Consider the following 13,637-nt stretch of genomic DNA (forward strand, 5'->3'; position numbering starts at 1 on the left):
TTAGTAATAACTGTTTACTATAATTGTAAGCTTCACGGTATGAGTGGCACCAATCCTGTAGGATCAGTACTCTTGCTTTTACACATTCACTATACCCAAAGTTCAGAGTAAAAACCCTATTCTGCATATGCAAGACTGCAAATACATGAGGAACCAAATGGTCAAGCTTCTTTTTACTTTAATAAAGTACACAATTATTTTAGTGGACAATGTTAAATGTGCTTGTAGAGACGCAGTTACATGCCTCTGCAGGAAGTCCCTCCCCCGTAGCTCCTGTATGTTGGAAGCCTGAGATTGTGCCATGTTTGACACCAGCAGTTGTGACCATACCATGACAGATATTAGAAAGAAGATACCCACTGAAAAAGCCCTATCAAATGTATTCCCGAAGAGACGACAATCTGAGGGAGGAACTCCCTGAAGGAAAATGAGAGCGTTTAAAGAGGAGCTGGCGACGTCACGAGAGGCGAACGTGACACACTGAGGATACTAGCTGAAGAGAATGCATAGACTCTCTAGAACCTGATGACGAAGTTAAGAATCGAGTAAACATTCCTATATGAAGAGAACATTGCATGTGTGTGACGCACTGCAGAAAATTAAAGCTGTACAATAACTGTACAGATGCAGCAATGGAAGTAGGTAACGTAATCTTAGAAGCTGGCTATACATAGTGAATAGACTGCATGCAAAGCCGCCATTGCATAGAAGCTGGACATCGGTGTCATGAATTTAGTAAGCACGGACCCATGGAGAGAAAAGGCAGAGAACTGTGTCGCAGCAAGAAGTAGCTGAGATTGAGGATACAAATGGCGACACTGTTTGACCTGGTATCAAAGTCAAATCAGCCAAGGCCGGTTATCTATTCTCAAAGGGAGTGAAAGTGAGAAGCTGAATTATCCCTTGTTAAGGTGCAAAGAAAGAACACCATGTGTATCAAGTTTTATTCATTTAAGACATTCATTTAAATGCTGCAAAATGGACCAAATTGTGGTCTCCTGTCATGTGAGCCAAAAATGGAAATATAGTTGAGCTTGGAGTTCCAGAACAGCGATAGTGACTGCACGCACTCCCTTATATTCCCAGAGACAAGAATACTTCATGGCAGAAGGTATGGGTGATGAGAGACTTTGGGCTAATTCAGTGGGGAGGTAAAGTCAAGTCCACCTCCTGGCACCTGGGTCTGAGCTCACATGCTGTCAAGTGAACCAAATGTTCCAGACATGGCACAAGCGTGCTAACCAATTGTAGAGGGCCATATAACAAAGGGCCATATAGTTTGAGAGCCAATGATATACTGTGTACTTAATAGTGTTGAAGATAACATGTTTTAGAGGAAGGCATGAGTTGTCCACCTGACAGTAGATATCCAATCACAATCCAACCCCTTATAGAAAGTATATTTAGATGTTCCCCTTGGGCATATCAGAACCCATTGTAGGTTTTTCTCATTTTCCATGTAGTGTGACGTCATGTATGATGAAACTTTAGTATGTAAATGTGTTTTTATGTAAAATGTACTGAGAGCTCAAGCAAACGTCTGTTGATGTCCGTTGTAACTCCCTGTTTTAGACAATTATTAATAAAACATCAAACTTTGCGTCTTCCTGAGTTGGTTTGATTATTTGGTGCAACCCCATCCATTGCTTGCACGATACCAAAAGGGATCTACGCTCATGCTCACCATTTTGCAGGCTGAGGCAGAGAGTGCTACGATGTTGTTGCCAAGGTCTCGCAGCACTGCTTATTTGGAGATGCCAGGCTTGGTGCCCTGGTTCCAAATTGCACACCTTGTAATGTATTATTTTTGGAGTCAGGACAAGAGTGAGGGAGCAGTGGAATTTGTTATGAAGGCGCAGCTCGAAGAGTAGAAAGGTAGGTGCAGAGGTGGTGTGGTCTCTGTAAAATTTCAAAACAATACCTATGCAAGAGATACTGAAGGGCAGAATTTCCCGCAAAAAACAATAACAGCGTGCATATTTTTGCTGTACTCTTATCCAAATTCAGAGATGATTTTGGAACGTAAAATCCAAATATTATATTTAAAAATGCTTTTAAAGGATGGAGTATCATCTTCAAAACTATTCTAATTTAAATGGCTTTCAATTGAGTGCTAGCCAAAAGTGACCATTCAAATTAGAATGTACTTTGTTTATGTTCTTCCTTTTTGAGGGCTGAGGGGACTTGATTGCTCTTCGGTAGTCATGGGCAGGAACCACTGGGCAGAAAACTGGCTGTCAGTCTTGAGCAAAAACCGTGACCCAGCAAGAGCCTGCCTCAGAAGACTTTTTCTAGCTTTGCTGGGGTTTGGACCTGGGAAGACCCAGCCGATTTAAAGCCCTTCTCGTACTACATGCTGCATATATCTTTCATTATTGAAATTTGGAATCTGCCATAGACCATAATGTCTAGGGGAAGATAGCCTCGGGATGGGGTTCCTACAGTGTGCTACTTGGCTGGCTTGTTGGAAAACAAAATCTCACAAGTCCAGCCTGTCACAGAGATTCTTTCCATTACGTTCAGAGCATGTAAAGAGATTGGGATAAACAATCTAGCTCAAAATGGCAGCCCAATCACTGATAGATTTCAAACCATTGAATGCTTCCAAAAGAAGGAAGGTTGTAGAGGTGGAACATACAGTAAATGTTGTAAATCTGGCACCCGCTCACCTCCAGGGTGGCATGCACCCTAGGCGGTGATGGAAGGCCAAAAGTAAGCCATCAACAAGGGTCCATAGCATTTAGCACTGAATCCCAGATCCTCTAATGAGAGTCCATTCCACATCCCCGGGGCACTCTAGGACATCCCCCGGGAAGGGGGGGTGGTAGGAGGATGGATGATCAAGTATCCATCTGTGGTGCTTATGGAGCAAGGAAGCAGAATGGTTCAAAGGAAACTCCTACAGGGCCTATTAGCAAGTCTTGACCGCATCACTTTTTTATCATCCACACCGTCCTCAGATCCCAATGCTGTTTTGGCCACTATATATCTTCGATATTGGTTGTGCACAGCCTTTGGAGACGCTGTTCATCATTACACCAGTTGGTGGTTCCTGGACATTCAAGGGGGCAAGAAGCCCGCGCACATTCAAGAGCCGTTCCTGGATATAGGTACTCTGTGAGTGGGAGGAGAGTGGGATGTAGGTGTCCATTCAAGCGCCATGGAGGTCAGACACTTGTAGCTCTGGTTGCCGCTGCATTGAAAGCAAACCTGGTGCACATATGAACTGGGAACCAGAGTTCAATCCTTACATGTGCATCAGCAACTGGGCAAACACCTATTGAGTTGGGTGTTCCCTATTCAACAATGTCCCTGGATTTGATCCGCTCCAGTTCATTAATTCGGACATTTTACTTTTTTCATTTGTTTCTATATACTCTTTTTTGGGTGCAGGACATAGGTACCAAAAATAAGCGCCTGGGGAATGTGTGCAGTGTTTACCGTTTTTACAGTTCATATTGGAAGCTTGTAAATGAATGACCAATCCTCCACCTTACTCATAAGCAGGGTTCAGCTCCAGCTGCTTTCTCCTTGCAGGCCACCCCTCCTCTAGCCATCAACACCAGACAACAATGGGCTTCCATGTGAAAACATATAGGGCGCGAAAACCTTGCCAGTAGAGGTTGACATCTCCATATTATAGTGCACCCTCATCCCACCAGCTCCCAAAATGTTAGAAATGTAAGAAATTAAAAAGGCATGCCAAACTAAAGCACACATTTCAATAAAGAGGCACATTCCTAGTATTATTATTTTATCCAAAAACGACATTGTTTGATAAGCAGTACCTAACCTGTGCCAATTGATCCCTGGGCAGATTATTTGAGCCTGTGCTGGGCATTTCGATACATGGAGAGACTATCTTCAAGTACAAAGCAAGTGCACAGGACAAGTGAGACAACCCAACCACAACAGTATTTGCTGTACTGTGTACTTAAACATAGACGAGCGTCAACCCATCTGCATCGCCAGATGTCGCAATGCACTGTACTACAAAGTGACAATGCTATTGCACCATACGGCAGTAAGCAAGGCTCATTTCCTCCTGATTGGGTCTGTTTCTATTTCTATGTATACTGTTAAAAAAAGAAAAAACCAGCACTGGCAAAGCTAGTTTTGTCTTTCATACAGGAGTTTGCCAGGCATAAGCGCCTGGAGCCTGCCCCTGGGTGGTAGTGGTGTGTGGTATAAATCAACATAACATAATATACAATAACACATAGCAGTTAATGCTATCATGTGCTCCATTATTCACATCATATGCAATGCTTTGCTATCACATACACGCTACTGCCATACAAAGGCCAGGAATTCGCACCACTGCCAGCTTTTGACACCATAGGCCCGATTAATGCAATTTCTTGCACGCTGAAAAGTGACTTTGCACACTTTTCAGCAACAAAACACCTTTCACCAATTCATGGATTGGATTTTGCGTGCATTTCTGGGTCTTTGCACTGGTCTGTTACAACTTTACATGCAGTCGAGTGCTGTGCGCAACATTTCAAGCAAAATGTGGGACGGGGCTACACAGAGCAATAACTAGGGGGCAGAACATGCATATTCCCCATTCTTTGCGCAAAATGAGGGAGGACATAGAATAACGTGGGCGTGATGAGTGCCAGGTCACACAGAGAAATTGCACACACATTCAAGAGCAAACCCAACCGAATTCATGGATTTCAGCGTGCAACTTCACACCGGGAAAAGTCACAAGCAAACCTTGTGAACTCACTGCCACATGATAGGAGGTGCAAAGCACTATGCACGTAGAATATGACGTGCAAAGGTAGCATTAAGGTAGCATTTTAGGGGTGATGGCGCGTAGTTGAGGTAATGCTTGGTGTTAGGGTTGATCATATGCAAATTAACACGGTGCAGTCTAGAAATATGAGGGATCGTACGCAGCTTAACCGGGATACAGTTTTGGGTTACAGGGGGTTGTATGCAGTGTCGCCGGGATGCTGCCTTAGTTACTAGGGGACTGCCCATAGTATTGTTGGGGTGCTTGATGATGGGGACAAGGTAGGCACAAAGGTTGGTATGCGTCGCTGGTTTTGGTTTGCCTGGGGGTGTGTCGTGGGTGTTCCGGGTTCTTCTCTATTTTCTTTGCACCTAGGGTTACTTTGCGGTTAGAAGTCCGTGAATACGGGGAAGGCGCAAAACTTACTTTTGCGTGCAGGTAGGTGCAACGTTGTTTAACGCGCAAAGTACTTTGGGGGACTTTGCACTTTTTCTAGGTATTGGGCCCCAAATGTCCAGGTACTCACATCATTACATTGCTTTGCCCTCAAAAGTGCAGGCACTCATATAATTGTCCTACATACCACAAACCAGAGGTTAGTCATTGTTTGTGTGTGTTGTTACTTAAAGCACAGCTAAAGAGGCAGTACTTTTTGTCTCTTGTGTATTGTCAACACTACCTTACACCTGCCCGACTGCCGCCCATGCACCCTATTGTACACTAGAATCCTCTCTCTCTCTCTCTCTCTCTCTCTTCTACACTCTGACTGCTCTTACAGCAAGGTGGGGCATTCACACCTGGCCTGGCCTGCCTGGGATTCAGTCATGAAAATACATTGCAGCTGCCAAAGGTTGCCAATGGCTGCTACTTGTTACCCATGGTTTCCAATCAACTCACTAATCGATGTTTGGCCGCTGTTCTCAGCTAGCATTTTTAGTCATGGATGGAGTGGACAACACTGTGGCTGTTAAATGTTGATCAGTTACCGACATCAGTACATTGTTTTTTTTGGTTCTTTTTAGCAGCTGCTGTAGTCCATTTCGGCATGCATACAATACAACATTACCAGATAATGACCACAGGACAAGTTGAAAGGACTGCTCGCATGGCGAGATTTATTGACACTGCATAGTGGATTATGGCGCTGCTGATTGTTATCAAACTGGGAACATTTAGTGATAGTACTGACACCCTTCTGCATACACTTTTAAGTGAAACGCCTAGTGCTACTTGGTGGGGACCTTCTTTTGGATTGTATGGTTTCATTGACAAGAAAGGACAAAGGGCAGGAATTTCAAATACGCCAAACATACTCCAGAGCAGCGATTTATGGAATGAAGGAGTAGAGGAGAAGTAAAAAGGTGGCTAGTGGGTGGGTCCTCCCAACCCTAATTCCAACCACAACACTAAACCTGGAATCAAAAAAATAGAAAGAAGTATAGATGGTAGATGTGTGTCTCTTTTTTAACGCAATCAGCACCAAGCACATTCTTCAGGCATCTGGATAAATTGACTCATCAGATGGTTTGGACTACAACTCCCATCAGCTCAATAAAGCATTGCCAATGGTGATTGATCACAGGAGTTGTAGTCCAAAACAAAAGGTGAGTTTGCGGTTCCAGACGCCCCCCCACCCCAATGCAAAAGCCCAAACTAACTTTGCCAATGCTTGCTTTTGTTGATTTTGTAAAAGTGTAAATGGAGCAGAAAGAGACATGCTTAGATTGGCAACGAGCTTTGTGCACTGCAACACAGATTGTCGCTTTGTAGCAGAGTGCTTTGTGACAGGTAGGGCTCGGTTGATGATCTTCGAATCTCCTCCGGGTGTAGGACCTTAACGGCGAAGCAATGGAAGCGCACAGAAGGCAAAGGCTCGCTGTAGTTTTCAGTACTGTATGTTGTATGCAGGCTTCTGTACACTTGGAGCGGTGTTTACTGTTGCTGCTTGTTTGCCCGCAGGAGTGTGTGTACTGATTTGCTAGCTGTAAAAAGACTCTCCATGCATCGAGATGCCCAGAGACGGTTTGGCATAATGCCATCAGCGATTTAATAGAACTGGTTTGGCAAACAATGTTGTTTTTGATTTTGGGGCAAAATAGTAATAAATGCAATGCTGTCTCTGTATTGTGGCATATTTCTCAAAATGTGAACTATGGGTCGGCAGCCTTTTTTGGTTCCTATCTTTTTTAGTTCCTAGCTGGGAGGATAGCTCACGGGACAAAGTGCTTGCCTTGCAAACAAGACGACACAGAGCGATGGAGATTCGAACCCCTGGTCCGTGCTTAGAAACCTCTGGGTAAAACGCACGTTATAAAAACTAATTACAATCTTCCTTACAGTTCTTTTACATTTTGTGATTCCGTTGGCTGTTTTGGTGGGGATGTGACCCTCCGGCAAGTGTTCGCTACTGCCGTGCATCTTTTCATAAGCATCCAATATGATATTATAACACGCTTAATACCCAGCGGTTTCTAGGTGCGGACCAGGGGATCGAACCTGTGTTACTCCGTGTCATCGAGCACGGTGCCGCTGAGCTATTCCCCCGAGCCCGATGGGAACGGATGGGCTAGAGGAGGGAAGCAAGGGCGGCACTTCTTGGTCACTAGAAGACATTTTAAAAAGTCGTCCATGACCGTAGCACGACTAGTGCCAGTTTGAAGAGAGGGAGAAAGTGGCATTGGTCATGATGGAGCACTGAAATGTGTGCATTTTACACAGACCACCAGTGTACTGTATTGCCTATGACGCAAATATCATATGAAGAAGTGTATCGGTACATAGTGGACCGACTATGGTACTTTTAAAAAAAAGAAACAGTGCTGGATGGCCAGGGTGGTTTGAGACATGTTGACTAACATGGAGCAGGAATTGTTCGCCCTCAACTAACTTTTCCCCTCAGTCACCCTGGCCACTACATTTACTGCATACTGCGTTGCCTAATACACCAATCGGCTTATTATAATTCTGTAGTTGTGTGATAAAAACAATAGCAAAAAAATAAATCCAATTCCAAAAAGTCATTGGCAGATATGCCATATAAACGCGGGTCTCATGACTTCTCCTTAAGAGAAGGCCCATGTTCTACCCACTTGCCAATGCAACCCGGCACAAGCGAAGAACACAGTCGCGCAGATGGGCTTCAACGTGTCCCCATACGTTACCATGCATGCAGCACGGGTCAAACCTTGCACATGGGCAGTGCAGTCTATGTCTACCGCCGGGCTGTGGAAAGAGTGGTGACCAGACCAGCATTTACTTTCTCTGTAGGTGTATTGGCAACCCATCAAAAAGAAATAAATCAAACAGAGGTCCTTTATGGGTTTCACATGGGGGGGGGCACATTGGGTGCCAGCTGATATTTCACTGTTGATGACAGGTACTAATGTATGCGTAACTGTGACCTTCTTTCATTCCCAACTCTTGATATTGAACGTGTGTTTTATGTGACTGCAGCAAATAAACACAGTCGTAAATAGTGTTGTTTGCAATAACCCGAGGTTTCACAACTTAGTTCACTGGAATCATCTACTGTTGTTCAAAGACTATGGAGAAAGTCTAGTTCAGTACTAGTCTTGCACGTAGGAGCACAAAGTGCAGGCCAAACTTGTGTGGGTGTTTCCTGTCAGATCTAGTGTCTACTTCACAACGAGTTTAGTAATGCTTTGAGAGCCACAGAGTGACACTCACTCTTTGTTGTCTTGTGCATTACCGCGCAATCCTGCCATTTTCATTATAGTATCTTGGCATCTGTCTGTTGATGGATAGAGATTGCCATTGCCATCTGGATAAACCACTGTATTGTGCACAGAACCACTGCGCAATACACTGAATAGTAGATGGGTAAGTGTGGTGTGTCACCCCTTCTGGGAGCATGGTATCTCCCAAGGTCAAATTAGTGACCATTTGACAGAAATATACTCCGCCAAGATGTTCTGAGAGAGAACGAGAGCAGCAGTGAAGGGCACATAAAGGACCTGGGCAAGTAAAAACAACTGGGGTACTGCCACCCAAGGCAACCTTGCTTTGGTGTCACCCTCCACTTAAGAGCTGAGAATCAAGGGGCAGAGATCGTGTCACTTTCCATTTCGGTGAGGAAATGCAAGTGGAATACGAAATCCATATCCCACTGCCGTGATATTATTGTAGGACGATACAGCATTTTGAAACATTGGTATGCGCTAATGTTTCCTACATAAAGTCACACACAATACACATGTGCAATATGGGATGAACAAGAATGAAGCAAAAAAATAAAAATCAGCACTTATGAATGTGTGACACTGAGACAAAAACAAGTAAATAATTGTGGCAAAATGGTTTTGTACTTGTCAGTTTTGTTGAGCTGCTTCCGACAGGGTACTGAGTCACGAATGCAGGTTCCAGTTGCGGGGTCGACACTTTCCACAATGACGAATGGACGTTCCTCCAACGTTGCCACCGTGAGGTGCTGGTCATCGTCTACTGGTTGCAGGAACTTGCCGTAACGTGACCATACAGGGTACTTCATCCGGAGGCCCCCATGCTCCCAGAGCCCAACCTGTGTCAGAAAAGATCAAGGAAATGTACACACGTGACCAACCAGAAGACAGCATGTGGGGAAACATCATTTAGATAAAGGGGTGAACTAGGGTTTAAAAAGATAGCATTTCAATGGTTGGAGTTCCGCTAGACATACATGTGGGTTCTGCTTTAGCTAGACTCTGAAGCCAAAACAAAAAAGTCATTGTTGTGGGGTATATTTAAGGCCCAAGGCAGAACCCCCCCCACCCTACAACAAAAACTGCATTTTAGCAGTCACCCAAAAATGGCTTTGCTTTGGTCTGCTGAGCACATATGGGGCGAGAGTTGAACACAGCCACCCCAAGAATAGCTGCATTTTGTTGTCATTCACGTGAATCAAGAGAAAACCATTGAAATTCAGAATGGCTGTAAATTGCTGTTCTGTCATTTAAACATTCAAGGCTGCACAGTAAAATGACTTACATTTAAAACGGCATTGCACTGGTGCTACTTTCATTTCAAACATCTCACAGTTTTGGTCTATTAAAACACAGCCATGTCCATGTATTTTATTTTGAACACCAACAAATAAGGCCATCCCTCGCAAGAGTGGCATTGTTTTATCAGTAAAGTACATGAAAAACAAAAGAATTCTGCTTCAAGTCTGCACGGCTTGAATTTACTTTTTGAAATAAAGCAACACATGCAAAGTACTTCAATGAAAAGATACTCTCTTTTGCCTCGTCTCCATTACCAAGAAACCATTTTCAAGCATATCTCTATGTCCAGAAACTGACCAGATCTATAAAAAGCCTTTCAGAAAGTAAATGCGAAGGAAGCTGTGTACGGGAAAAAAAGGTGTTTTGTGACATAAACATGAGAGAAAAAGAACATGGGTAAATCTGTTTTTGCAAAGCAGAAAATGACATTGAGAAAGCTAAATGTGTAATAATACTGTAGCTCACAGAGAAACACAATTGTACATGTGGGGGGAGGGGCTGCAAAGATATCTATTGTGCTCTCTTTCCGCCCCCCACCCCCAAAAGCAAATCATACTGGCTGAGGCCCTGGAATTTCTGTCAAATCAGTTTGGCAACAAGGCCAATGTCACACCTCCCCGTGAACTGATACTGCAATGGCAGGGGCCCTGTTCTTATGGACCTGACAAGTGTGATAATTACAGGTTCTCCCAGACTGCCAGGCAGAACTGCTCCCAAGGACAAAGGATGCCCTGAGTTTTGCCTCAGGGGTGATTTCCTCTACATTCAAACTGGAGGACTTCTAAGGGGAGTCATGGAAACCCTTGTGAAAGCTGACCTAGGGGAGAAAATTTGGATTGTGGGTGTGGCAGTGCCACCCACATCTTTGGCATATCTACCTCATTGACAATGCAGGACATTTATACTTTAAGACATTTTTCCCTGCAATACGAATAAGCAGTAATGACAGTTGTAATGTGATTTTTGGACAAGCACAATAACACGAAGTGCATCTTTCTGGCACATCGTGAACTGAAATGGCAGGAAAAATGCAATTCTGGGGGAAGCATAAATGTCACAGATATCAAACTAGGGGAAACTATGCCAAATACTATTATGCACATCTGTAGCCATTTGTTGAATTTTAGATAAAGTGTTGCTCCTGAAAACATCACAATTGTGCCCAAGGATGAGGCAACATAGCACAGAATTGGCGTTCAAACCTGCATATTCCTTGTGAAATATGGGATATGCCTATCTGATTTTTATGATGATGACTATTGTATATATGACGTTTTGTTCCATAATCGACTTTTGTGAAAAATAGGCTTGTGAGACAAAGGGAGTCATAAATATGCACACACCTAAGGTGAGGTCACTTCCTTTGGACCAATCAGCCCGGAGTAAGGAGGCAACCCCAATAGGCTGGCTTATCCCATTCAGGGGGTAAGTCCAGGATACTTCTGCCCATATTGTAAAATTCTCTGATGTCATTCTGGCTTTATAAGGGGTAGACAGGGAGACACATGGATATTCAACATTCAAAATTCACCCTTCAAGATTCCAAGACTCCAGATCCAGATCCAGACAGAACCACCTATCCAGACCCAGGCATACCCAATAATCCAGGGAGAAAGACGGAAAGGCAACTGATCCCCTTTAGTAGAATCCAGTGACCAGAATCTTTGCCCAGCTGACCCATCCCACTGTCCACAGTGACCAGACTTTGCCCAGCTGTTCCCCACCAGGAGAGCCAGCAGATGTAATAAACAGATCTCTTGACCCTGCTGCATGTGACCAGATCTGTGGCCTCACCATATAGAGGCCCTGCTGGCTGTCCACATTACCAAACCCAAGCTTGCTTTGTAAGTATCCCCTCACCCTGTACCCAAAAACTGCATATCCTGCTATTTTACCTTGCTTCCTGTTCAAACCGCAATAAAATCCCATAAAAAACCCTAGTCATTTCCCAAATTGCCAGTATCCTCTGTTCATCCTTGCCCTAGAGAATTTGTTTAGTCTATATCTGTTAGCATTTGTCTTTTCTATTTCCTTCAATTACCTGTGTAAGTCCCTAGTATCATTTGGAATAAATTAATTAATTTCCCATTGAAAATTCACATTCATTATTGTTGCACTTCGAAAGTAACAATTCTGTCGCGTGTTTTTACTAATTATAGCCTTTACATATAGTTTCAGTAGAACTAATCATTGTGCTAAAAAAAATGATTTTACCCATGTATTTTGCTTTCCTTTAAAAATCCAATTTGCATTTCCCATAATAAAATCCATATCATCATCCCATAAAAGTCATCCCTTTCCCTCAGTATCCTATCTGTCTTTGTTTCCAAATCCCAAAACCGATTTCCGATTTTGATTGCTAAGCTCTTTTTTATTAGATGTTTGCCAGTTTAAAGCCTGTGTGAAATAAGAAATTGCAATTCTGCCATGTGTGATTTTTGTTGCATTGTTTTCCTCCCCAAAATCCATTTTCTCACCTGTGTTCCCGTTGCTTAAGTGCCCTACTCAGTAGCCTGTCAGCTTCCTTGTCTCTTTAGTACAGCCACACACATTTCTGTCCAAGCTATCCTACTGCAGGTGAAACTGATCCATAAGTAACCAGTGAAATCCAGTGAGTATGCCATTTTGCTCACTTTGAAGGTTCTTTTTTTGGCCTCCCATTCTGGGGTGGTGGGTCCAATTTAAAAACTGATTTTTCCATCCTTTTGCTGAATCCTTGCCACTGCTTTCCATCCACACAGAATTTAGTTAGCAGGTGTTTGGGGGAGTGTTGCAGGGGGAGTGCATAACATATGTGCCATCTATGATTGTAAAAAAAGTGATTTTGCTTCCATTTCTATTTTAGGTTTATGTAGATGATGTCAGAAAGTTGAATTAATTGTATTATAACATTTTGCATTATTGCTGCCCTAAAATTGGTTTTGCTCTGATTTTTCATTTGAATTCTAAAAATAAATAAATATTTCTTTGTTACACACCGGCCTGGTTCATGGTCCATTGCGACACAGGCTGTTTGTTAAGGTGGGTGTGAGACGGGTTGGGTGCCTATTCAAGGCAAGAATGCAGGGTTAAAACAAAAATAAAAAGGTGTGTTTTAGTGTGCCAACTACAGTGTCAGTGGAAGGAGTCCCTGGCTGAAGTGTGCCGTGCCATAAAATCTGTTACATAGTAATTTGAATAGATCAGACAGAATTCCTGCAGCCCCATTGACTTGCATCACAATCCGAATGTAATGCAAGTCAATGAGCATTCGAAAGTACAAGCTACTGAATCAAAATGACTGAAAACCATACAGTGTTCATATGTATCGAAATGAGACAAGAGTCGGCCATTTTGAAACTCCTGTTTGGATTCGCCACCACTCACCATCTCCTCTGGGATCAAAGCGCGGTGAGGCAAGCCAGCCATTTCCCATGGGAGAGTGAGTGGCAGTGTACACTGTCACATTCACTGGGCACAAGAAACATAAAGGCTTCGAAAATGTAGAACTTCAAACTGGAAAACAAGAGACTGGGAATATGAACTCTCAGGAGAGCTGAGATGTCAGAAATGCGACATCCCTGCCCTCTGTCTATTTCAATACACGTCCCGCACTGCATAAATGTATCTATGCGATGTTACGGCAGATTTAATTTTGCTTGGCTCTTTCTCTAGCATACAGGCTCGCACTTCAATGTCGTTTGCCAATATTCCTTGGCAGTGCGTCTGCAAGAAACTGCGATCGATGTGCACTCATTCGGGTTGGGTGTTTGTTATTTGGTTATGCAGTTGGTCGCGCACTACCTGTATAGCAATGTATATTCGCTTGGGTGAGAAAGGAGTGGTTGGAGGGTTAAGTAGAGATGCAAAATATTTTGTAAAGCAATGTTTCTTTTACAAACAGCAAGCAATGG

The 13,637-nt window shown here is 43.4% G+C and overlaps 1 protein-coding gene across 2 annotated transcripts in view; it reads right to left on the reverse strand.

Moving 5' to 3' along the window:
• The window catches only part of GRIN2D (glutamate ionotropic receptor NMDA type subunit 2D), a 1,678,351-nt gene that overhangs the window by 641,177 nt on the left and 1,023,537 nt on the right, over positions 1–13,637 (reverse strand). For both annotated transcript variants that reach the window (XM_069637325.1, XM_069637330.1), the window contains exon 5: positions 9,070–9,281. In XM_069637325.1, the coding sequence (XP_069493426.1) occupies positions 9,070–9,281 (212 nt within the window). The remainder of the gene's footprint in view (positions 1–9,069; positions 9,282–13,637) is intronic.

This window comes from Ambystoma mexicanum, chromosome 1q, assembly GCF_040938575.1.
Source record: "Ambystoma mexicanum isolate Mex_15411 chromosome 1q, UKY_AmexF1_1, whole genome shotgun sequence".
NCBI classification, from domain to species: Eukaryota; Metazoa; Chordata; class Amphibia; order Caudata; family Ambystomatidae; genus Ambystoma; species Ambystoma mexicanum.